This window comes from Ambystoma mexicanum, chromosome 9 (genome assembly GCF_040938575.1).
Source record: "Ambystoma mexicanum isolate Mex_15411 chromosome 9, UKY_AmexF1_1, whole genome shotgun sequence".
NCBI lineage: Eukaryota > Metazoa > Chordata > Amphibia > Caudata > Ambystomatidae > Ambystoma > Ambystoma mexicanum.
The window spans coordinates 242,109,991-242,133,933 of NC_090931.1; the positions used below are offsets into that span (position 1 = coordinate 242,109,991).

The 23,943-nt window shown below is 44.0% G+C and overlaps 1 protein-coding gene across 1 annotated transcript in view; it reads right to left on the bottom strand.

Moving 5' to 3' along the window:
* The window catches only part of SIAE (sialic acid acetylesterase), a 468,035-nt gene extending 446,359 nt beyond the window's left edge, over window positions 1-21,676 (bottom strand). The window contains exon 1 of the mRNA XM_069614538.1: window positions 21,498-21,676. Within this exon, the coding sequence (XP_069470639.1) occupies window positions 21,498-21,630 (133 nt within the window). The 5' untranslated portion in view covers window positions 21,631-21,676. The remainder of the gene's footprint in view (window positions 1-21,497) is intronic.
* Between the last annotated feature and the right edge of the window lie 2,267 nt (window positions 21,677-23,943).

A 23,943-nucleotide genomic window follows, 5' to 3' on the forward strand; every position in this document is an offset into this window, starting at 1 on the left:
AAGCATCGGCCTTGCCCCAATGCACCATCGACAGGGCCAACGCTAAAGCAACGACAGACATACAAGATAGCAGCAGTGTTCCAAGAGCAATCATTTCAAATGTAGATACTTACTTGAACACAAGTGAGCGAGAGTGTAGTATCACCGTATGGTCAGACGATCACAAGCACTTGATTCCCCCACGGCTTCACTGATTCAACTAAATTACTAAACTGAATTTCACTGGTAAATGATACAGAGTTCTACAGGAGATACCCACGGAAAAGATGAAGAATGTCCCAATGTAGATATGACCATACAGCACGCACAATCTCATTAGGGATACACTGTGTTAACATTGTCTTAGCATTTTCTCTTATTATCCACACATGCAGGGTTCTGCGGTTAATAAATGTATATGAATGAATGTTAGAGGTAGATTGAAGAGTTGATTTAGATATTACCCCCGATTGAACACCCTGAAGCACTGTCTCACCAATATATTCATGCTCTACGAAGGCCCACACACTCCAGACCAAGACCACCACGTGTATATTACAACGCATTCATAGAATACATAGCCCAAACGTACCCACAACTCCACCACGCCCTACCCATACTTAGAAACAGATCGATACAGAAAATTTGGAAAGAGTTATTTTCATGGGCATTTGATGATTATTAAGCTTGAAGTACTTATAAATACTAACCTCATAACGCTTTTTATCGCGATTTTCAGGTGGGCAGCTTTATCATCTCATTAACAGCTGGACAGGGCGGTAAGCAGTATATATATATATATATATATATACTCACGGCTGTGATAATAAAATGTGTTCTGACAACCGTGTGGCTAATGCTGTCCACCAAATTACTAGCCACTGTCATTTAGCAGCTGTATACAGCTCTTCTTGTCTCTGCAACCCCTGATACTAGCATTTCCCCTACCCAAGCTGCAAGGAGCACTGTGTCAGGTGGTACAACTAGCACGACTCAAAAGGTAAGGAGAGTTAAGCGTAGCACTGGAACTGATGTTAATGGGGTTGACACATATCGCAGTGGTACAGCCACATAACAAACTACATGAGGTATAAACATATGTTGGAAATTGGTAAGGACACCACACGGGACAGCTGCTATGTCTGTTCATTGATCCCATATGCCATGAGCGCCTCCAGAACCTTCATAAGTACAGAAGTACCAGCAATGACTGCACAATGTCTCCTATATCTCGCACTGCTCCAGACGGTTGCCAGTCAATTCGTCGAAAAAATTGGTCGACCAGACAAATGGTCGAATCAAATTGGTCGAAAACCATTTCGTCGAAATTTTTTTTTTTCTATTTTAACCCTTTTTTTTTTTTTTTTTTGGGGGGGTCCCCCCCCCAACCCCCTTTTTTTCTCTAAAAACCCATTTTTTAACAAAACGAAAACCCAAAAAATAAATATATAAATAAAACATTTTTTTCGACGAAATGGTTTTCGACCAAATTGCGTCGACCAAATTGCAGTCGACCAGTTTTTTTTCGACGAGTTGACTGGACACCCTCCAGACACGAGGGAGATTCCAAGCGAAGACAGCAACACTCAGATGGAGATCAAAGGCAACATACTCGTACGAGGATAGTTTTATAAAAACAGTGCCGATGTTCGATAATTATTGGCAGCACACTCAAGCACTTTGGTACATAACTGACAGACCAGAAAAAGGAGAAACGAAGGAAGTAATATTAGACTGCCTGCTGTGCAAATGGTACGCTAGGGAAACAGGTGGAGAACCCGGTTGCTAGGAGTGGCCCCAAATGTTGGTATTTGGGAAAGTATATACTAAAGAAGGATGGGTAGATGAAGTGGTGCGAAGCAAACCACTAACGTTGACAAAAGCTGCAGTAAACAAGGTCCAGGAATAAAATGACAAGTGCCTCAAGGAATGGGCCAGGAGCGCAAGCTTGCTGACATGGCTAGACAGGGAAGATGGACCACTAACAATTATTCCTCTAACAACACCAACATTGTGCTACCAACACGACAGGGATATTGAAGTAGGAACAAATGAGGGATGCAGGCAGATAGAGAAGATAGTAGAGATGGGATCATGCACGGCAGTACTACAGGATTGGGTCTGTGGATCAAAAGCATATGACAAACTACCACCGAACTGGGGAGGGACCTGCTCATTGGCACATGTCAATGTACCATCACTGGTAGTGCCTAAGTCAAAATAGACAACTTCCTGAAAATGGATGAAGGCAACAGAAGAAGGAAGAGTTTGTTATCCCCAGCTGAACTACAACCAGGCAACACCACCACCAAAGATGGGAAATTACGGAGAGTAAAACGACAAGGGAATTACTTCTGGGGCAAATCGGAAACTGCTCTTGATGAAGTACCACCATCACATCGGCTGTTCAGCAGGACTGCCATGTTCTTCTCTGCAATAATACATCCCAGGTTCCAAACGTATGCAAATGCAAAATGGCTCCAAATAACAAGATGGGAGCTAATGATGACAATAAACTCAACAGTGGATGGATTCAACGCAATAAAGGAAGTGCTCCGAGCTATACGATTGGTGGCCTTACAAAACAGGTATGTCTTGGACCTTCTCACTGAAATTGAGGGAGGAGTATGCGCAAAGATCGGAAGTTCCTGTTGCACATTCACACCGGCAAATGATGAAGACAATGGGATGTGATCAGAAGCAGTATCACAATTAGCGAAAATGCACGCTAAGATGGAAGAAGAATCCAAAGGCACAAAGAAGGACGGAAGCTGGTTTTCATACCTTTGGTCGTGGATGCCGTCCTGGCTATCGGATGGCCTAAAAATACTGGCAGGAGGCCTGATCCTGGGGATGGCCTTGCTACTTGGGGTAAAAGCGTGCATGGCAAAATCCAAGATGACTGCAGAAGGAATGATCAGAATAAAGCTACTCCTGCCTGCAGAGGATGACCAGCAGACAGACATCATACATATGGAATGAAAGAGACTACGGCAACAGGTAATGGAATCAGACATGTATCCACCATCAATAAAACTAGAGAATCCAAGGGACCCAAAGACTTATGTTGTAAAATGGGTTTACTGCAAGCCTGGAGGAGGATGCGTGTTTATGTAATGGTCCTTTGAAGATCATGTAAATCACTACAGATATCTAGCTGGGATCACGAAGGTGTGGCGCCTGAGAGATGACAAATGGAGCAATAATTTGGTGGTCTACAAGTCAACCAGAGGGGGGACTGAAGAGGAAAAATCTGAGTGTCCCTTCCCTCTCAATGGGCCCCTCAACCAGAAGAAGCACCCTCGACAGAAGAACCACTGACCGTATGAGGTTTCACCAATCCCCACCGCTCCCAGCATGAGCTCGCACTACGAATGGTATCCAGCCGCCTGACCATATAACCATGCGATGGTACGCACTCTATCCAAACCAAGCAACGACAGTCAAGACCGAGCTGGAGATGATTATGTGGACCGAATTGACTGAATCTCCCGCAAACCACACTGCAGGCAGTTAGAGACACCATGACGACATAGCTGTGTTAGGAAGCACACGTGCAACTTGCACATTCAGGACACTCACACACCAATCCCCACAAAGAACACATGTGTACAGTTCTATTAGCTAGAGGATGGTGACATATATATACTGTCTGCATGTTTATTATTTTAGCACTTAGATTCACTACAGCAGCGCATAAACACAAGATGACAGAAGAGCTTGTGTATATGCTTGCAGATGCTACACGCTATTAACCCTATGGATGGACAGGAGCATTCAAGGGACCTGACATGCCTTAAACCTATGGATGATTACGCTGAATGCATAACCGGAGCTGAAGTAGGCCTTAGGAAAATCCAGCAAGCCAGATCTCACAGACATCCCAAGCCACAAGATGCCTTGTAAGCAGTATAGCCCTGGCAAGGACCGCAGCCACCAAGGACATGATGTTGCAAGTGACATTCGACACCCACCGTGCCACTGTGAGACCGGCTACAGGAGAGAATATTCCAAGCCGAAATACAAATTAAATTGAAGTAATTCTGCCTCACCGACGGTCTCCTCACACGTGACTTGGACGAACTGACATGGTGCCAAGGCCTGGAAGCTGAGAAGACACGGCCGTCTCACGCCTGGGACCGAGCTCGCAACAAATTGCAACAATCCACCTACAGCATGAGCTGGGAATGGACCGCTCCCAAGCATTAGCAGAAGCACACCTCAGATTATTAATTATTCTACAACAGGAGAGCATCTCCTGTTGTGTTTTAATACTTTTAATCAATCCCAGCAGAGAGAGGTCACTGCACAAAGGTTCCAAACAAAACAGGGATAGTTTTAATTCTTCAAAATTCACCTTAAAGATAGGGAATATTGCCCTCCTTGTTAGCTATAATAATGGTATTACACAAAACAATGGACATATAGGGCTATCATTCTGACATTATTTTTCAAACTATTAATGTGGACCCTAACACTAGCCCCAAAATAGAAGAACACCCCTCTCCCTGTGTGGCGTGAACAAATCCTAGGTAGCGCTGTGGCATCGCCTATCTAAGAGAGATAGGTAAGAGGGGAAACTCGCCCTAATTCTACAATGGATACATCACTTAAAAAAGAGAATTAATCATTGCACATGATTAAGAAGCAGTACTTATTACCATACTGCCTATCTCGGTTGGTCAGGCAGTTCACACAGGAGTGTGTGTCAGGAGGACAATTTATGTGCCCTCCATGAGTGTGCCTGATCAGCTTGAGAGTGTTTTTTAATAAAAAGATGTATAGTTAAAAGATGTTTCTATACAGTAGTCCGTACAGTAATCCAAAAAAGGGAGATCTATGATTAGTTCTCTCTATTTAGATGTCCTATTTAACATCTTTTTTCAAGACGGAATGTTCTTCCTCATATATATCATAATCGCCTGCAAAGACTAATTCCCTTTTTTAAGTGATGTAGTAGAATTAGGGCAAGTGTCCCTCTTACCTATCTCTCTTAGATAGGCGATGCCACAGTGCTACCTAGCGTTTCTTCGCACCACCCAGGGAGAGGGTGTTCTTCTATTTAGGGCTAGTGTTAGGGTACACATTAATAGCGTGAAAAATAATGGCAGAATGATAGCCCGATATGTCCATTGTTTTGTGTGATACCATTAGCAGAAGCACCCCATTGTTACACACTGTAACATAGTCACACCTTATCGATACACATTGTACATAAGCAGGTGTCTTGCGGGCTGGGAACAACGGTAGTGCCAGGCTTGGGGGCCTGCGGCCTATCCAATGAGGACACTGGGGGCTATGTGCTGGCGGCAGGAAACCCCAGCCAATCATCGGGCTCTCTAATGTAACACATTTCAGATGGCAATTTTTAGAGATGATCCAAGTATACCACCTGACACAGTGACCAACAGTAACACTGCGTACTATATGTTTCTATACTGACCTACCACTCAGGGAACCAACCCAGAGTGGTGTTAGGTCTGGGGAAGGATTTCGGTAAGTGACGATGTTTGTGACGTCACAAGTGTACAAAAGTGGCCTGCGTGCCCAGAAGTGGTGAGATGTGCCTGGACTGGATTTTGCTCCATGCGTGTGATCCCTGCTTGTTTGCTATAATAACACAGCAGTAACCCTTTGCTCCTCGTGTGGACTTCGACTTCTTTGGGACATTGGAAGGAGTTAGGGCCTTCCAAGAGCAAGAGGTTAGCAGACCCTAGGTACGGCTCTGCCGACCCCAGAAATAACCTTAACAGACCGCAGTGCACTCATGCCTAAATGGCATGGCAATTTTTATGTTAACCTCCTTTCCTGCTTCCCAGGTGTGGGGAAGAACAGTTGCATGGGTTGTGACTGAAAGTTTAGGCACAGCACAAAGGAACTCCAGGCCACAGAGACTTACTGGGGCTGATTAGGTGGAGGCAGATGCCTGTTCTATGTTCAGTACTTTGTGATATAGGGCCTCATTATGAACCTGGCAGAAGACCATGGTGCTATTAGCACCATGGACCATGCCGGTAAGTTACCGACTCCGCCATGGAGAAAGGGGGATTACCACCCCATTACAAGGTTGGCGGGGCAGTAATTCCCCCTTCCTCCATGGCCCTTCCCCATTCCCATTTTTGCCCCATAGGGCTCAATGGGAATGGGGAAGGCGCTAAGTACGGTGCCGCAAATTGCGGCACCGTAATTAGCACCAAGGTCCCTTTGCGGGTCCCTACTTTAACGGCTGGTCTATACCAGCCGTTAAGGTCGGGTCCCACAAAGGGACCTCGTAATTAGGCGCTAATAGGTTAACAGCGCCACAGCCTTTTACGGTGCCGTTAACCCATTAGCTCCTGAGTCGTAATGAGGCCCATAGTGTGGTTTTGAGGTGTATGGTTGAGGTGTGGTGGTGGGGCGAGGTATTGGGTGGCATGAAGTGAGGTAGTGAGGTACATTTGGAAGGTGGTTAGGTTTATGTTCTGCTGTAGTTTGAGGTGAAGTGGGGTTAGACTGGGTGGGGTGAGCTGAGGGGGTGGCATGTGGTTGTGTGGATGCAAACATGCAATTATGCAGGTTATGCATAGTGTGTGAATGGGGCAGATGAGGTGTTTGGGTGAATGGACAGTGAAGGGTGGATGATGCAAGATGATGGGGTGAGGTTGTGTGAGGTGTGGTGGGGTTGAAGTGGTGGGTGAGTTTGGGTGCTTGCAGTGTGATGAGGGTTTCGGGTAAAGTGAGTTGCTTGAGTACAGCTGGGTGAGATGAAGTGCTGAGATGTCGTTGGGTGGATGAGGTCAGGTGCTGGGGTCAAGTTGAGCTGGTGAACTTAGTCTCTGAGTTAGGACTGGGTGGGTCGGGTGGAGTGCTTGAGTGAGCTTGGGTGTGGTGAGATGCGCAGGGGTGAGGTTGGGTGGGATGGAGAGATGGGTGGGGCGAGGAGCTGCCCACCTACACATACTCTGTCTGCATCAACAAATGGCTCATCCAGAAAAGTCATAATCTACATCCACAATCTCTAACAGTTCACCCCAAGAGCCCCACCCACCCAACCTAGCTCATCCAGTAACCCCTGTCCTAGAACCGACCCACCCACCAATAAATGGCAGTATGACACCACATTTGGTGTTCCATTGCTTACACCCTTGCTACACATACTACTCATTCTAAATGAGTGACCATATGCTATCTTTTTTCAACTCAATGGCACTCATTCATTCATAGATTAATGGATGACAGATTGTGTTAGACCTGCCAGGGTTTGACCTTATTGCCCGCAGGTTGCACAAAAAAATCTGCAAACGTTGCGTTAATCAACCGAGTACCTTACTAACTTCTTCTTTTATTTCTGTCAAAGGGGTCTTTGTTAACTGGGGAACTCCTTATGAAGCCTGTTCCCACAGATTCTGCCGTACCTTTCTCACTGAACATACTACATCTTGGCCAATCGGCTGTTTATTGCATTCTAACAACAACACATTGAAAAACAATTTTAATTAACCATACCCCATACCAAAAGAGTAGTATGTCAAAATGAGTATAGTTTAATTAATTACCATGGTCCCCATCCTGAAAAGGATCCGCTGTCGAGCCTACTGAAACGCTGGCATCCATGGCCAATGGTCTTTTACCCAAACGTGAATATAAAGTACTGGAGCAATATTAAACTTAAAATCAAAATAGAGAGCGTGAAGAGAAAATTGATAACCTCCCCATTTAATCCCGTCAGAAAGATCTTTCATTGTGAACACAAATTGGCCCTTTTCCTGTGCATTGGCTCGGAGATGTATGGTCTTTCATATTACCTCACTCCGCTGCTTAATCCAGGCTAAGCGTTGGGAAGGACAGATCTACGTGTCCCAAGCCACATAAAGGGGGTTTCATGAATCAGAGACAATCCTGTTAGTTACGGCCTATGTGTCTCGTGCATAGAGAAACAGGACGAGCGGGAGAATGGTAGACTCGGCAGAAATTGACGATTTACTCCATGCATCGGGACCACAGGGTGAGTACGTGCCTTCCTGCAACTTAACATTTCTGCCATCATTTTCGGTGGACTTTCTCTTTGATCAGTTACAAAGTAGCATCCTACTGTTAGCCGTGTAGCATACACTGGTTTACTGTCTGCCTGGATTCTGGGACATCTCGAACGAATTGTAAACAAGGTATTTGATTTACATTTTTTCTGCAATCATATTTCGGAATTCCCCCAGATTGGATGCTAGCATCACATTCAGAAAGGGAAAGGTTAGGCATCACTCATTCACAGTGGTCGTGATTGACCACCGAAAATAAATCTAGGAGTAAATGCAAGAAATGAAAGCAGCACCTAAGCTCAATTTAGATGATATGATATGATAGTTTATTTATATAGCGCCTATACACAATCTGTTTCATTGTGTATTCAGATGCATATTATACATGTCATTGAAATGTAAATTGAACATGTTCAGGCTTCACAAGAGAGATTGCAAAGTGTCACAATGGGTATTGTGGGTTGGGTAAGCCGTGTATGTCTTCAGGACAGTGCAAGAGGCAACAGGCACGTACTTTACATCAGCCACTACTCAGCACTTTGCCACCCGAGACGCCCCCCACCCCTCCAATGCAGTTTTTTTTGGGGGTATTTGAGATCTGTGCCTCCACAAAATATTCCAATTTTTCGGACAAGAATAGTTGCTCTGATGCTACTACAGTGGTGATTTGATGCATTATAAACATTTTTTAACATAAAATGGTAATTCCCATAAAAAAGAATGACAAAATAACGAGGCCGAACATGGCACCTTTATGTTGATCACATTTTCTTTTTTTTGGTACTTTTTTTAAGCAAACAATAGATGGGGCTGGGGATGGGGAATAAAATAAGGAAGTGGGAATGTGGGTGAATGGCTGCAGGGGGTCTCCCGTCCACATTTTATTTAAAAAAAGTGCCAAAAAATACAAAGCATTTTCGAAATTCGACCAAAAAATCTCGCCCTTTTCAGCCTCGTTATTTTAAATCTGGTATTTCAACGTAGAACACGCGAAATAACGTGTCCTTTCAGTGATACAATGATCTCCAGGCAATCCTACAATGTTTGCTCAATCCCCCCAATATTGTGACGAAATATGCCTTCAGACATACTAAGTGGAGCAAGAGACGTACATTGATTCAGATTATTCCTAATGATTATCATTTTCTATGTGATGTTGCTGAATATTTACAATGTGCCCATCACCACCATAGTGGTCTCTCTGTAACTTGATAATAAGGCCTTGCTCTGCTTTTAAGTTTAGAGACGTATACTCACACCTTGGTTTCCTGCAGCTGTTCATTTTATTGGATCTGCGTGTATTTTCCGCCGCAGAAAAGTCTGCAACGGAAAAGTGTGCATGAGAAATGTATGAACCACAAAAGGTTAGTACATTTCCCATGCGAACATACATTTAAAACCCCTACAAAACCACACCCCCACCCACACCAAACCCACAACACACCCCCATTCACACCCAACACACCCCCACCCACACCCCCAACATACCCCCACCCTACTTATTGAAGACGCGCTGCGTCCCTGCAGCGCCAGTTCCCTTTCACTTCCGTGATCAGGTACCGGTGCTGCAGGGTCCTTTTCTTTTTTTTCCCAGGCAGCTGCAAGGGTTTTCCCCGCAACCCCAGCTCACTATACTGTAAAGTATAGTGAGCGGGGTGTTGCGGGGGACACACACGCAGTCCCTGTTTTTTTTTTTTTCTCTGTGTGCTGCAGGGGTGTCCCCCGCAACACCCCGCTCACTATACTATATAGCATAGAGAGCAGGGTATTGCGCGGGACACCCCTGCAGCCCCCCAGCTTTTTATTTTTCATTTGTCGGGGGACTTGAAGGGTGTCCCCTGCAACCCCCGCTCACTGTAGTGAGCGGAGTGTTGCGGGGACACCCACCAGCCCCAAGTCCAACCCCACCAAAACACCTAAACACATACCACAAAAAGTTCGAACTTTTGGTAGTTAGAACTTTTCGTTGTGTGTGTTAAAGGTCTTTTGGTGGGGTTGGACTTTTATAGTCAGTAATTTCATACAATACCCATTTTATTAGCACTGAGCAAAGGAGTGGCCAACATATACATGGATCATCATGGACACTCGACAGGACGTATGTTTGGAACATGAAGACGCATGATTGAAACATGGCTCTCTGGCCGAGAGAGATTGGGACTTCTTTGCGAGATCAATTATTTAGAATACATATGGATCCATGTGAGAGATCTGTACAACGCAAAAGATTTTACTTGAACGTGGCTTAAAATATATCTCTGTGGGAGATCTCTTTGAAGTAAAAGGGTCTGAGGAGCATGGGAAATTAAGCATACATTTATGGAAAGAGTAGGCAAATCTATGTGGGAGATAAGACCCTCGTCTTGGGGAAGGCAGCTCTTTCCATGTAAGCAATATTTGTCAGAGGAACAGATGGATTTGTATTCAGGGCTCAGGTGCAATACTTCTAATTTCTCTGGAAGAGTATTATTTTTTAAGGCTAGTCAGCCTATTTGTCACGATCAGCCTCCGTCTCAGTCTCTGCCCTCTCAGGATTTCTGGAGTCTGATCCTATCAAGGGGTTCTAAATTCCCTAATATCTCCAGCCCCCATATCAGGCTTCTGATGTGATAAGTTGATTGCAAAACACCTTGACTCTACGTTCAATCTGTTCGAGACACGTTACTTCTCTGGGTTACCCTCTTACCTTCCATACATTTCAGTCTATGGGCTAGTAGTGGGCTATACCTTTCTCCCTTTCCTAAGCAGTTCACCTGGAGTCTGAACAGGGCATATTCCACACAATAACTGCTCATTTTGTTCACCTTCAATGCCATCCATTCAACCAATCAAGCAATCTCCTATTTTTATTGGAACTAGCCATGCTGAACTGGCACTATGTATGCTAAATGACTGGTTGCCCCCTCTCCATTCCTCGCCTCTTCTCCTTCTCCTTCCTCATATGACTTGCCAGAGACATTAGAACTCCTATACCTTCAGATTGCTGACTGCACCATTTCTGTTATCATTTATGATATATTCTATCTCTTTATTGATCTGGTCCTTCATCTTCTTGTCCTATAAATAGGAACTGTTGAGATGCCAGTTAAAGAAGCAGGATAGGGAGTGGCTCATGGCCTGATCCACACTGACAGGCGCATGATCCGAGATCAGAATGCTTCCGATCCGGTTACTATACTCTTCTGTGCAACGCTCTCCAAGGTCTAGAATATGTCTAGCCATGAGTATGAACCATGAACAATAGAAATGGATAGTCCCTCCCAGTTATCATGTGCTGTAAGATCAGAGCAAGCGTGTTCCTGCCTGAATTAAACTCCTTAGTGTCCTGGCTGTTCTACTGGCCCTGTAAAACCTGGTTCCTACCAATGGATAAATCCTGAATACTGTCCAGGACCTTATTGTAGCCCCATCCCTTCATTAGAAGGGCTCTCTGTGTTGCTGAATATATTGTGAAACCCTGTGGAAAAAAGGCTATCATTGACAACTAGGCATAAATGTTGCATCAAACAATGCAGCTGTCCTGATCTTTTATCTTCTCTGATCCCACTCTACCCTTGTTATGGGCAGATGAGAGCACTGGTATCGGTGGATGGTTTGTCGGTATAAGTCTTCTATTAGAGGTATCACCTTATGTTTTTCTCAAATGAACGTGTAACTGCTTTGTTGTTTGTATTCCCAGATGACATCCATTATATATAAGTCTGAACAACTTTGCGTAGTCTGAAAAGATTATCAAAGAGTCGTCCACCTATAGCATGGTTTTGTATTCAAGACAGCTGACCTTCAAGTGAGTGAATTCCATATTCACTGGAGGGCTCAATGCAAGTGTTTCTACTGTGCAGCAATGTTGATGGGGACTGCCCTGTGTGACCCCTATCTGGATATTAAACTCATGGTAGAATGAGCGTTGCCATGTAGATACTGTAAAATGAGTGCAGAACATATTGAAATCGTGGAGTGAAATTCCATGTGGTCTATTATTGTGAAAAGGAAGCCCCATTTATGTTGTCAAATGCTTTATGGACATCTAGCCCAGGGGTCTGCAACATTTGCCTCTCCAGATGTTTTAGACTAACATCCCATCAGCCCTTGCCCGCAGAGTCAATGGAGAGGGGTCATGGGAGTTATAGTCCTGAACATCTGGAGAACCACAGATTGCAGATGCGTGGTCTAGGTTCATGAGGATCATGGGTTGTGTTCCTTTTTTCAGATTTCTCCAGGCTGGACTACTGCAACATCCTCTTTGTCAATCTGCCTACCTCTACTCTTCTCCCTCTGCAACTAATCCAGAACAGGAATGCAAGCCTTATCCGTTGCTTCAAGCCCATGCACTGTATCTCTCCAGCCCTGAAATGTCTCCACTGGCTCCCAGTGACTGGAAGAATCAAGTTCAAGACCCTCTGCATCATCCACAAGCATTCCTGGGGCCGCGACCCACACTACATCCAACTCTTTTTTCCAACATTCCTTCCTTCTAGAGCCCTTCGCTCAGCTACATACAATGGTCAGACACTTCTCCAGGCTGAGAGTGGAGGGCAGATCTTTCTCCTCTGCAGGTGCCTCTCTTCATCTCTCAGACTTGTGCCGGACCATCAAATGTTACTGAAGCAGCTCAATACCTTCAATTCTTCCTCTGTCTTATCCTTCTCTCTTCCTTGCTAACTTACCTGTCTGCTGTGCCGACTAGTTGCTTGGCTACCCTAAGAAGTTCACTGCGTAGCAGGCACCTACATGGACAGACTTCCTTGCACTGCCTCCGGGGCTATCGCACACTTATGGGCTGTTACTGTAACCCCTAGGGCCCCCCTGCTTCCTTGCACTTATCCAGAGCCACTCTGCTCTGGCTGCACTTACTCAGACCCATGCTGCCCCGATCCCATTTCCCCAGACTCTCTCCATTGCACTTCCCCCTCTCCCTTCCGCTTGCACTTCGCGTTGTCGCACTTGCACGATCCAAATGACACAAGGCCTAAAGGATCATTTATCTTATCTTCCCCCCATCCTTCCTCTCTTGTCTTGTGGCACCCAGAAACAGTTGTTTTCAGGCGCTTTATAATTGACATATCATCTAATATCACATAACATTACAGAATATTGCTTCCAAATTCATAGTACATGTTTTCAATGCATGTTTGCCTTAGGTGGCATTTTTTTAAAATGTACCTTTATTGTCAATGCAATGTGTTGTTTGATATACTGTCACACATTTTAATTCCCTTAACTCTGCTTCCTTTCGCCTTCATTGCAACCTGCGTACTTTCAATCTTTGGGCTTCTACCTCTTTTTGTTTCTCCTCTTCCAATCTTTCCTGTTCTTTTCTCATCACACACATTTTCGGTTCCTTCCTTTGCTTACATTCTCTGTCCCTTTCTTCCTTGTATGTTCTCTCTTCTTCTTTCTCTTTCTCTCTTTTCTCTTGCTCTTCCTTTTCCTCTCTTTCCGGTACTCCATCAATGCCCTTATTGTCTAGTTTGAGCAATATTTGTCCTCCCATCCATTTATTCTGTATTATTGTTCTGCCCTTAGCTACATCATTTGCTCCTTTCTGTCTTTCTGTCTTTCCCTCTGTCTGTTTGTCTTGTCTTTCTTTTGTTGCATCACTCTGTTTACCTTCATCGCGTGTTGAAATATTTTTGCGTTCTCGATTCCCGCACTCTTCTGTGGTATCTTCACTGTTATAAGCAGGGGGCTCATTCATTGGATTAACATGCCTTGCTGCTGCCTTTATTCCTTTAAAGGATAAAATCCCTTTTCTTCAACCTTTGCATCTTGTTTTTCAGGAGGTTAAATAGGAGCTGAAGGTGTTACATCTTCTCTTGTATTCTGATCAAGCATCCACTCTCTCTCTCTGCTGGATCTTCTTTCTCACTCTGGTACACTTTCCAGAGTTCTTAAACTGCCAACCTTTTCTCTAACTTCTTTCCTTTATGAGTGGCAAGTAAGTATGTCGTCATGTGCTGTAATACCAGTTTTGATAATGAACCCTCTTGAGGCCACGACATAAGTGCTTTATAAGTTCTGCCCTTGACCCACTTGGGATGGTACTTCCTAATTTTGGCAACATATCTCGGCAATGTTCTTCATAGGTGTAAATGTGGTGTGTCTTCCATGGTGACAAGTCAATTCAGACTGTCAATGCTTACCCAGTCTGCTGTTCTTCTTTCTAGGTTTGTTAAATATCTTGTTTTAATCTTTTTGAGCAAGCACCATCAAGCGCAGCTCATAATCCGTGAATCAAAATATTTTGAAAACATTTACCACCACTGTTCTTCTTACTCCTTTGTTTACACTTTCTATCAATTATTTGTATATCGTTCTTGTTTTTTTTGTATCTTAAGGTTCTCTTCTTTATTTGTATAGCCATTTCATTTCATTTTAACCTTCTGATTGACATTTAAAAAGTGTACACAAAATTGCTTTTATTTATTTATGTTTACTGTCATTTTATATCTATCCGTTTAAACATACCAAAAACTTTATGAAGACATATTATACCCCCTACACATGTGCACTTTCAATGTGTTCCCCGCTGTATGTCTTCCTTTACTATTCTCAGTAAATGTATCTCATCTCTTATTGACTCCGTCTCAGAGTTTAATACGCGCCCTTCTTATTGGCGTTTTTACACGGCCCGCGGTAGCGGGCGTGTAGTTATAGTTAAGTTGCTAAATCCATATGAAGACCTCTTTTTGGGCGGCTTATAACTTTGCTCTCCCTGGACGAATCCTCACCAACCTTTGCAAAAAATGTATATGGCACGCTTCGAATTATTTTGCTAAGGTTGGTGAGGTTTCGTCAAGTGAGGGCAAAGTTATTGGGGGGTCCCAAAAATTTTTTTTTTTCCATAGACTGAATGGAAAAAACTTTGCTCACGCCTACAGCCCAAACCGCTGGATGGATTTTCACCAAATATGCGGCAGGAGTGACGGCTTGGTCCCGAAAGTGTGCTTTTGTAAATTTGGTGGAAATCCGTCCAGCAGTTTTTTTTTTAAAAGACCAAAAAGTAGGTCCAAAAAAATGAGTGATATCTGGGTTCGGTCCATGGACCCATTCCACTGATCGGTCTCTGATTGCCTTAAAGGGCAAGGTGGTGTCCGCAGACATCAGACGCGTCCAATGGTTGGATGGTGAAAAGCGTGAAGTGCGTCAGATGTTTGGAAACGCGTGCCATCTTGGATTCGCGGACAGCGGCCGGTGTCTGCGGACATCGCAGTAAAAACATATTAAAAAACACAACATTGCACTTGTCAAACTTATCAAATAATCTCTGGGGAGGTGAGGGGTGACGAGGATGGGATGGGATAGCTGCAAAAAGCAAAAAAACGAGGTGTTTTTCGCCGTAAAAGTCCTGTGAAGTTCGCACACACCTCTGCATTACAGGGTTGGTGAAAAGCAGTTCATGGATGGCTTAATGAAACTGCATGAAATTTGCAATTATATTCTTGACCCAATTTGAGTTTGCCAAGTTTGGTGGGATTCTGTCAAGAGGGGGCAAAATTAGAGGGGGGTCCCAAAATAATGTAAAGGCTTATAAATGAGGTGCCATTTGACGAATCTACACCTAAGTTGGAAAACTGATAGTAGATCTAGATATACATGTTTTTGCAAAGTTTGGTGGGATTGTGTCAAGAGGGGGCAAAACTAGAGCGGGGTCCCAAAATATTGTAAAGGCTTATAAATGTGGTGCCATTTGATGAATCTACACAAAGGTTTGCAAAAAAATTGTAGATCTAGATATAAATGTTTTTGCAAACGCTGGTGGGATTCTGTTAAGAGGGGGCAAAATTAGAGGGGGGATCTGAAAATATTGTAATGGCTTATACATGTGGTGTAATTTGACAAATCTACACACAAGTTTGCCAAAAGATTTTAGATCTAGATATAAATGTTTTTGTAAAGTCTGAATGTATTTTGTTAAGTAGGGGCTAAGTTATATGACTATTGTATGTGCATAAAACATGGGTGGATTTCCAGGAAACTTCTGTAAGGAGCATTGGCAAGGACCTTAAAGCATGGTTTTGCAAATGTGCCTGTGTTTTATTTTTTGACAAGTGTCATGATGTAGGTACAACAAATAGTGATATACCTTTGGTGACTGAGGTGTAGCCTGTGGCCATGGTCAGTGGCTACATTGTCTGGGTCATCGAATAAGGTCATGATCCGGACAATCTGGCTAGTGGCCATGACCACGATTTACAACACATGGGGTTAAAGTGGCCATGTCCACCTGGGACTGGCTTTGTGGTAAAGTTATTCGAAAGTGGGAGAGCTTTGAAAGGGAAGAAAAATGTGCTTGTGGTAATATGGTCATAGGGTTCTCTCTACGCCTTCTGCAGGCTGCCACAGAAAGGGAAGAGGGGCCCTGTATGGAACACCGCCTTCCCTTTCCATGGTGGCCATCTTGGAAAAGGATTTTCTTTCTATACCGGGACACGGCAGGCGTCTCGGTGTAGGAAGAACAATGCATTTTTTTTAGCACCCCGGGGTTCTGCTTTGGGAACCTGAGGTGCTATGGCATTCATCCCTATTGCAGGGGCTGGAATGGAGATATAGCACCAGTCAGGCCACATTAGTTTCAATGCATTTGGTGAAGGGCCATGGTACTGCATTTTCTGGCACATTGGTAGGGTGTGCTGGGTCAGGGAGTAGTGTAAAAGGGAGTTTGTGGCTTGAGTGGGGTTGTGCACATTTGACAGGGAATGTGGGCTTGCCCCACATAGAAAATACTACAGCAAATGCAGTGAAACGGCCCATGCAACAAGATGTACGAGATCATTTGGAGCTATTGCAGTGTCTCTTGTGGTGCCAGTTGGTTGCATATTGTGTCTTTCTATGATCAATTCTATTAAAGGCAATGCTACATTGATGTATGTTTTGCAAACCAAATAGACAGGTGACCCAGGTGGTCTACTGGTGTGTCAAAGTTCAAAATATCCACTAATGTGTAGGCATTCCTGCTGGGAGACATGAATACTGAAGTGTGGAAGGAAAGGGACAAAGCTTACCTATCCCTAAGAAGAGTAACACAGCTTTGAACTAGACCCGACAGATGGCATTGGTGTGTAGCCAATCAAACTAATGTTTAAATTTGATAACGAAAACAACCCATTACATGCAGCAACATATTAGTCTGGAAGCACAAGCTGGTGGCAGCGTGTCGGTAGGAGAATGTCTTTTATGGGTTCAGGCCTGGATGGCTGCAAATTGACTCTGCCTTAATAAATAAAAGACTATAGTTCTAATTATGGTTTATACATTCCGGGAGCGTGCTATCATGTGATTGACTGCTTCCATTGAGTCTAAACTTAAAACCTGAAATTGGTTTTTGAAGATGCTGCCCTTTCATTTACTCCACAGATTGCTGGAGCACCAATTTCTTTTTTAAACCACCTGAAGCTTTTGTGAGGGATCATTTACATCCTACAAATTACTATGGTGGCCCTAGTCCATGAGACTGCAACATTTATCTCTCCAGGTCTTTTAGACTACAACTTCCATCAGTCTGAGCCAGTACAGTCAACGGTGAAGTTTCACTGGAGTTGGAGTGGAAAACATATGAAGAGCTGAAAACTGCAGCCCCATGCCCTAGTAAATCAATGGTTACACCCAGGACCAACTACTGCAATGGGGTATATGAAGGTTCTTAGCAAAGTCATTACATGAACTTCAAAATGTGCAGAACTATGCTGCAAGTACCATCTTCAACCTGAAGCACTATTAGCAAATGAATCTCGCTATGAAGTCCCTTTGTTGACTGCTGGAATTTAAAATGATTACTTGTAGTGTGATTAAATGTAATCCTTATACACTGAATACACATTCATAAAACATATTAATTTTCATTCAAAACATTATCCATTCCAACAATTCATGAAAAACAAAATAATAATACTTCCCCCCTTTACCCAATTCATTTGACGATTACAGATTCTAATGTAGATCAAGAAACAACACTTATAGATCCTTTATCGCTGGAGAGTCAACCCAGGGCTTATCCTTTAGTCTCTTTTGAATGTGGATCCAAAAGTACGTGCTAAACTTAGACTTATCAGGGGTCCATGTGTACCCCAGTCAGGAGTCCATGTATACACCAGGTCCAGAAGCTCTCAGCCGTTAAAAAACATGGATCAGGTACAAAAGTATAAAGGTATAAATGGAGCCTACCACTAGTTAAAGCTCTACAATTGATAGGCAAGTGTTTTATAGTTTCTGGTTCAATTATCATATTGTAAAAATGACATATTCTCTTTGATCTTTAATGCCCAATCTAGGTCCTATTACCTTCCGGGGTTTCAAGCAAATTGAGGCAAAATCTAAAAAATTCAGCATTTCTCTATTCAGAAAAATTATGATGCATTTATGCTTGTTACTATATTGAGTCGGGTAAACCAGGTATTCCTTTAGAGAAGTCCTACCTTCTGGGGCCAGACAACATTGTAGCGTGTCCCAGCTTTTGGCTTTCACCTTAAAGTGTTCATTCTTGTTAGTTAAAGTCTCATCTCAGCGTTATATCTAAAATAACTTCAAATCTACCATATTAAAAAAAGTCTTCATTACTTTCTCCAAACATCACAATATCTTTGGTTAGTTACAAAGCATAGCAATCTTAAGTAGATATCTGATGTATGTGATTTCTTCGAATATATTTCTTTTGAATGGAGATTTCACTGAATCCATTTCACCGAAAAATAATCTTTTGACTTTTTCTACCTATTTTTTAATGTGGGGGAGACTCCCACAGCCTTCCTACCCCTCCCTACCCTAACATATACCCTTACCCTACACCCCACCTATTATGCATTACACATATGCCATTTCACCAACCTTTCTTGGTGAAATATATTCAGTCAAATCTCATTAGGGGAAATGGCATTCGATGAAATCTATGGTAATGGATATCTAATGTCTACTTTGTTTGCAGTTATAATATCAGTATTTGAATCATATTTTTTAAGGATATCAAACCCAACTCAGGAGGGATTAGTAGTAAACAAGTATTCTTTAGTAATCACAAATCGGGATGCCAGACCTTTCCTTCTAGCTGATCAGTTGTGTTATCAATATTTGAAGTAATGGCTTCAAGACCATACGTAAATGCTGGAACAGATGTCCATCTGTATAGTGTAATAATAGGGATAAGAGAAAACCCTCCAATGTTCCTATCAGTTGCACAGAGACATGCACCAAGTCCCATGGCTTTCTTAGCGCTAATATCCAACAGCCTTTTATTGGACTTACCGGGCGTATCTGCAGGCCTAAATATTTATATTCCAAAACTAATTCCACTAGTTGCTAAGGTACCAAATATACGATTGTCTCATTCTCGGAGTGTGTCTAGGAGAACAAATCATAATTTGATGACTAAATAATTATGAGCTGCATATAAGGATAAAGTATCTACTGCTCTTTGTAATCCAATTGGTATGAGGTCCAAAATGACAATGTCATCGGCGAATGACTTATATTGAAAATGAGGCGTGCCTAGATTATGAGGGAAACTAGGGGCTTCTTCTGGGCTATTTGCCAACTCAGCCAGATAGATGACGAATAGAAGTGGGGCACTACAGAGCCTTGTTTTAGGCCTACATTGGTGTCAATAGCCTTAGAGAACAACACCGCCCCCATATCCAACCTCACCTGGACCGAAGTATTGGTATGCAAAGTTTTAATATAATTAAAGAGGTTGATAACTGTTCTTTCTTAAGCTAATTCAACATGTGGCAGCGGCATACTGTGTAGAAAGGTCTTGTGGAATCTATGTATGCTACATTCATTCAAGATAGCCTTCCAGTTGTTTTGCGCTCTTGCATAATGCATTTGATGCCACCAAACTCTTATTTCACTACCAGCCAGACATATATCTACCGTTTGCTGCCCAAAGCCTGTTGGTAACTCAACAGCACACATACAAATCTTGTGGCTGAAAACACGTGTAGTATCGAAGCGTACACCTTTGGAATAATCTACTTACACATCTTTGCCTAAAGCTGGATCTCCTAATATTTACAAGGTGAATGAAAACAATCCTATTGTGATCCGCCTACGGCACCAAAGGACATTAACGGTCATATCAGCGATATCCCACTCACCTGAGTTCCAAGTTCCCTGATGCTCTTTGATTGCTACCCGCACTTCCTGCCACCCATTGAACGCTGCTCCTAAAATACTGTATTCTGTTCTTTGAGAATGCACCCCTCTCCAATGTCATTGTCATTTGATGCCACTGTCTTTTCTTTTTGTCAGGATCAACCCCCTATTCCGTACCCCCTACTTGCTTCTGCAGCCCTTCCCTCAATGGCCTGGCCCCACCTTGCTGGCCTCCCCTAGTCGCCACCCTATCCTTGCGCGCCCCTCTCTCGTGAGATATGAAGTCTGCATGCACCCGTTCACAGCCCTCACCTTGCGTTTTTGGCCCCGCCTAATCCGCCTCCTTCAGGGGTACACAGCTACAAGCGATGCACCCTCCCATGCGTTCCCTGACTCAAAGTGTTCCAGTGGTCAGTGTTCTAGTTTAACGCCATTTGCTTGGCGCTGTTTGTTGTGAGTGGCCTCAGAAAAGTGGTGATTTCATTCTTTACCTATCTCCCTGTATCCTACCCCAGTAATGTTGCACTCTGAGGTGGACATTACAAACACTTAATAAACAAATTAGAGATCTGTGTCCTTTTTCTCATAGGGCAATGTTGTGTCAATTTCCAAGTTGCTGCTTCTTTGGTGCTGATACTGTAGCTCTGCTCTTCATCAACAGGATGGCAATTATCGTGCCAAGTGATGCCGCCATTATGCAAATCTGGACAGGGCCGCCATTCAGACAGCCTTAGATGTCGCAAGCTTGCTAACGACCAAAAGGCTTGCTTGGGCAATGTCTGTTTAGGATTTCAGTGTTCCCCCGGCTAATCAACACCCTAGTCTGTAGTTCAAAAGCATTCCTGCATTGCCCCACGCCTTCAGCGTCTCTTCCTTCCCCCGCCCGCCTTTGGACTTCCCTGCCATCCGTGCAGAGTGGGAAAAAACAGGGAACAATGGCCAGCCGAGGCAATATGTCATTGGAGATTCTGTGCAGCTCCCCCTTGTCAGTCGCCAGCTGGGAACAAGTCACAAAGAAGAAGCCCCTCACCATGGTGGAGGTCAGCTTTATTGAGTGCCAGTCGAGCAGAAAGTAGCCTGGCCTCGTGGTATTTCTTTTCTTGCTGTTTTTTCATGTCAGAGCCCAACAAAACAGTACTTTCAAGCCCTCTCTTCTTGCCACCGCCCTCCATCCCCGACGTGTCTCGTTTTATATGGAATCCCTGCAAATGAGATGTACTCTCCGTTTTAACTAACTCGGGAAACATCCCAGACTCCATTTTATCCTCTTTCAAGGAGCAGGTTTGGCAGGGCAAGGAGATGGTTTCCGGCTGGCTGCGTCGTTGCTATAACGACAACGCACGATGTCTTGTGCCAAAACGAGACGTGAGAAAGGAAAGTGGGGGGAAATAGAAGTTTAAAGTTAAAATTGCTCACCTGCGAGGGAGCAAGCGGCGGCCGATTTTATGATTGTCCGAACGTGCTGGGTTTCATACGTCGTTGCTGCGAAAGTTGTCAGACTCCAAAGCAGAACAGCAAAGGATTTGGGGCCGAAACATGCACTCGCCATAGGAGGGAAGGGGCGCGCTGACTTCCCGTCGGGATGATTAGGGACCAATTTAAAGGTCAGCCCCGAAGAAAGAAAGCCCACGCTGCTCGGGGCAGCGCCAAGGCTACCTGCCTGCCAGGCGGGAGCGTGCCCAGTGTCGCCCCCGCTGGGCAGAGTTCACAGGTGAACATAAAATCAGAGGGTGGCGAGAGCTCCAGATGAAATCAGCCCACTCTACAAAACAATTTCTACTCAAGCGATGACAACGGAGCATTTTACAAAACGGGGCAACTGTGAAGCATTTTTATCGTTGCCATGGGTGACGGAACAATTCCAAAAGGGATTTGGCCTCGACATTCCCATTGGCTGACTGGCTACTATTGAAACAGTCTTATGAAACTCTTTGAGACCTGTTTCTCTTCAGGAACGATGCTGTGTGGCAGAGGTATTTAAAACGTATAACTTTTTGTATTTGTTTGAAGACAGGCATGCCAATTTTCATCAGGACTAACTTACAAAAACACATTTACAGAGAGCAGAGGCATTTCCACAAAGGGTGCCTGTACAATAGCACTAAGATAAGAACAAGTGGTGAGCCAGTTCATGAAGGCGTCAAGAGGTAGAACATATACTAGCGACAAAACAATACAAACAGAAATATATATAGACAACATTGCAGGAATAAGCGTCACTGGAGGCAATGTTAGGGTCTGGTAGGGAGCATAGGGTAGCAAGTAAGTGAAGTTTAAGCAGAGCTTTGAAGAGATCCACAGTTGGTCTGGCTTTGATTGTTATGGGCGGTGGAGCGTTTGAGTTGAGTGGGGCGAGTAGGGAGAAAGAGCAGAAGGAAGAGGGGGCACAGGGAGTGTTTGGGACGGTGAGGTTGAGTACAGAGGGGGATTGCAGGGAACGTGATGGTGAGTGAACTGAGATACAATCAGACCAGTATTGACGAGCAAGACCATTGATAGCTTTGTAGACAAGGAGTAGGTACCTGAAAGGAGAGCAGTTGTGACTGGAGAGGTAACCAGCATGTTGTTGGTAGGTAGAAGTGGGGGTGAAACTGTGTAGGTTGTAGAGAGTGCAGGTAGTAAAGTTGAAGACTTTGTTTAGAGGGATGAAGAAGTAGAGAGTAAGGCCAATGAGTAAATTTGAGCAGTAGTCTAGTTTGCTGAGCGCGAGTGGAGATTAGAGTTTTCGTAGCATGGTTAGTAAGAAAAAGACACATTTTCTGAACGTTGAGGCGGTTACTTCAATCAGCAGAGGCAGTGGTAGTGATGAGTTGTTGCAGTCATAGGTTGCTGTCAATGAATATCCCAAGATTGCTAGCCTTGGGAGAGGAAGCAAGAAGTTCAGACGGGAAAGAGATAGGAGAGGGCGGAGTAGTAATGGCATTGCAATCTGGGAGAAAGATGACTTCAGTTTCTGAAGAGATTCACATGAGGCAGCGGCAAGCTATCCCGTGACAAATTCAAGTGGGATGGCTGGAGTGAAGGAGGGAAAGGCGAACACTGTTTGAGAATGAGGCAAGTATTAAAAAAACAGAGGAATAGAGGGTAAAAAGTGGAGGATCGAGAAATGAACCTTGTAACAAGGAGAGGGCAGGGGTCAGAGGTTTGCGAATTCCAAGAGATTTTAAGGGATCGACTTTCCAAGTAGGAGGAGATCTAGGCAAGAGCAAATTTGTGAAACCCAATGTCCAAGCTAGTGAGGAGGGGTGGTCAACAGTGTCGAAAGAAGCAGAAAGGTCATAAAGGATGCATATAGAGAAGCGTTTGGAGTGGTGAGCATTAGATATAATGTTGGGGACATGCACAAGTGCAGCCTCAGTGAAGTGTTTACTACAGAAGCCATCTCTCCAAGTCCATTATTCTCCAGGTAATTAGTGACCTGTGAAAGAACACCTGCTCAAAGACTTTTGAATAAGGCAAAGGAGAGAAACTGGGTGACAATTTGATTGGGCGGTTGGGTCAGCAGAGGGTTTCTCCAATAGGGGTTAGACAGTCCAGCAAAGAGAGAGAGCATTTAAAGAGCTCAGAAAGATGCGGGCACGTGATGGAGACTAAGGCCCTCATTACAAGTCAGGCGGAATCCGGCATGGACCATGGTGCTATGCCTTTAATGACAGGGTGCTAATTTAGCATGCCAAAGGCACTCCTTCCATCATACTAATATTAAAGGCTGTGTTTTCTGAAGGTTTTCAAACGCTTCCCATTACCCCTTTCTGCAACTGCAGTTTTGAGTTGTTTTACCAGTTCACCGCTTCAGTTCACTTGAAGAGGAGATTGTAGGGCTTGGCTGTCGGCGACTGCACTGGTAAGATTGCACAGGTGT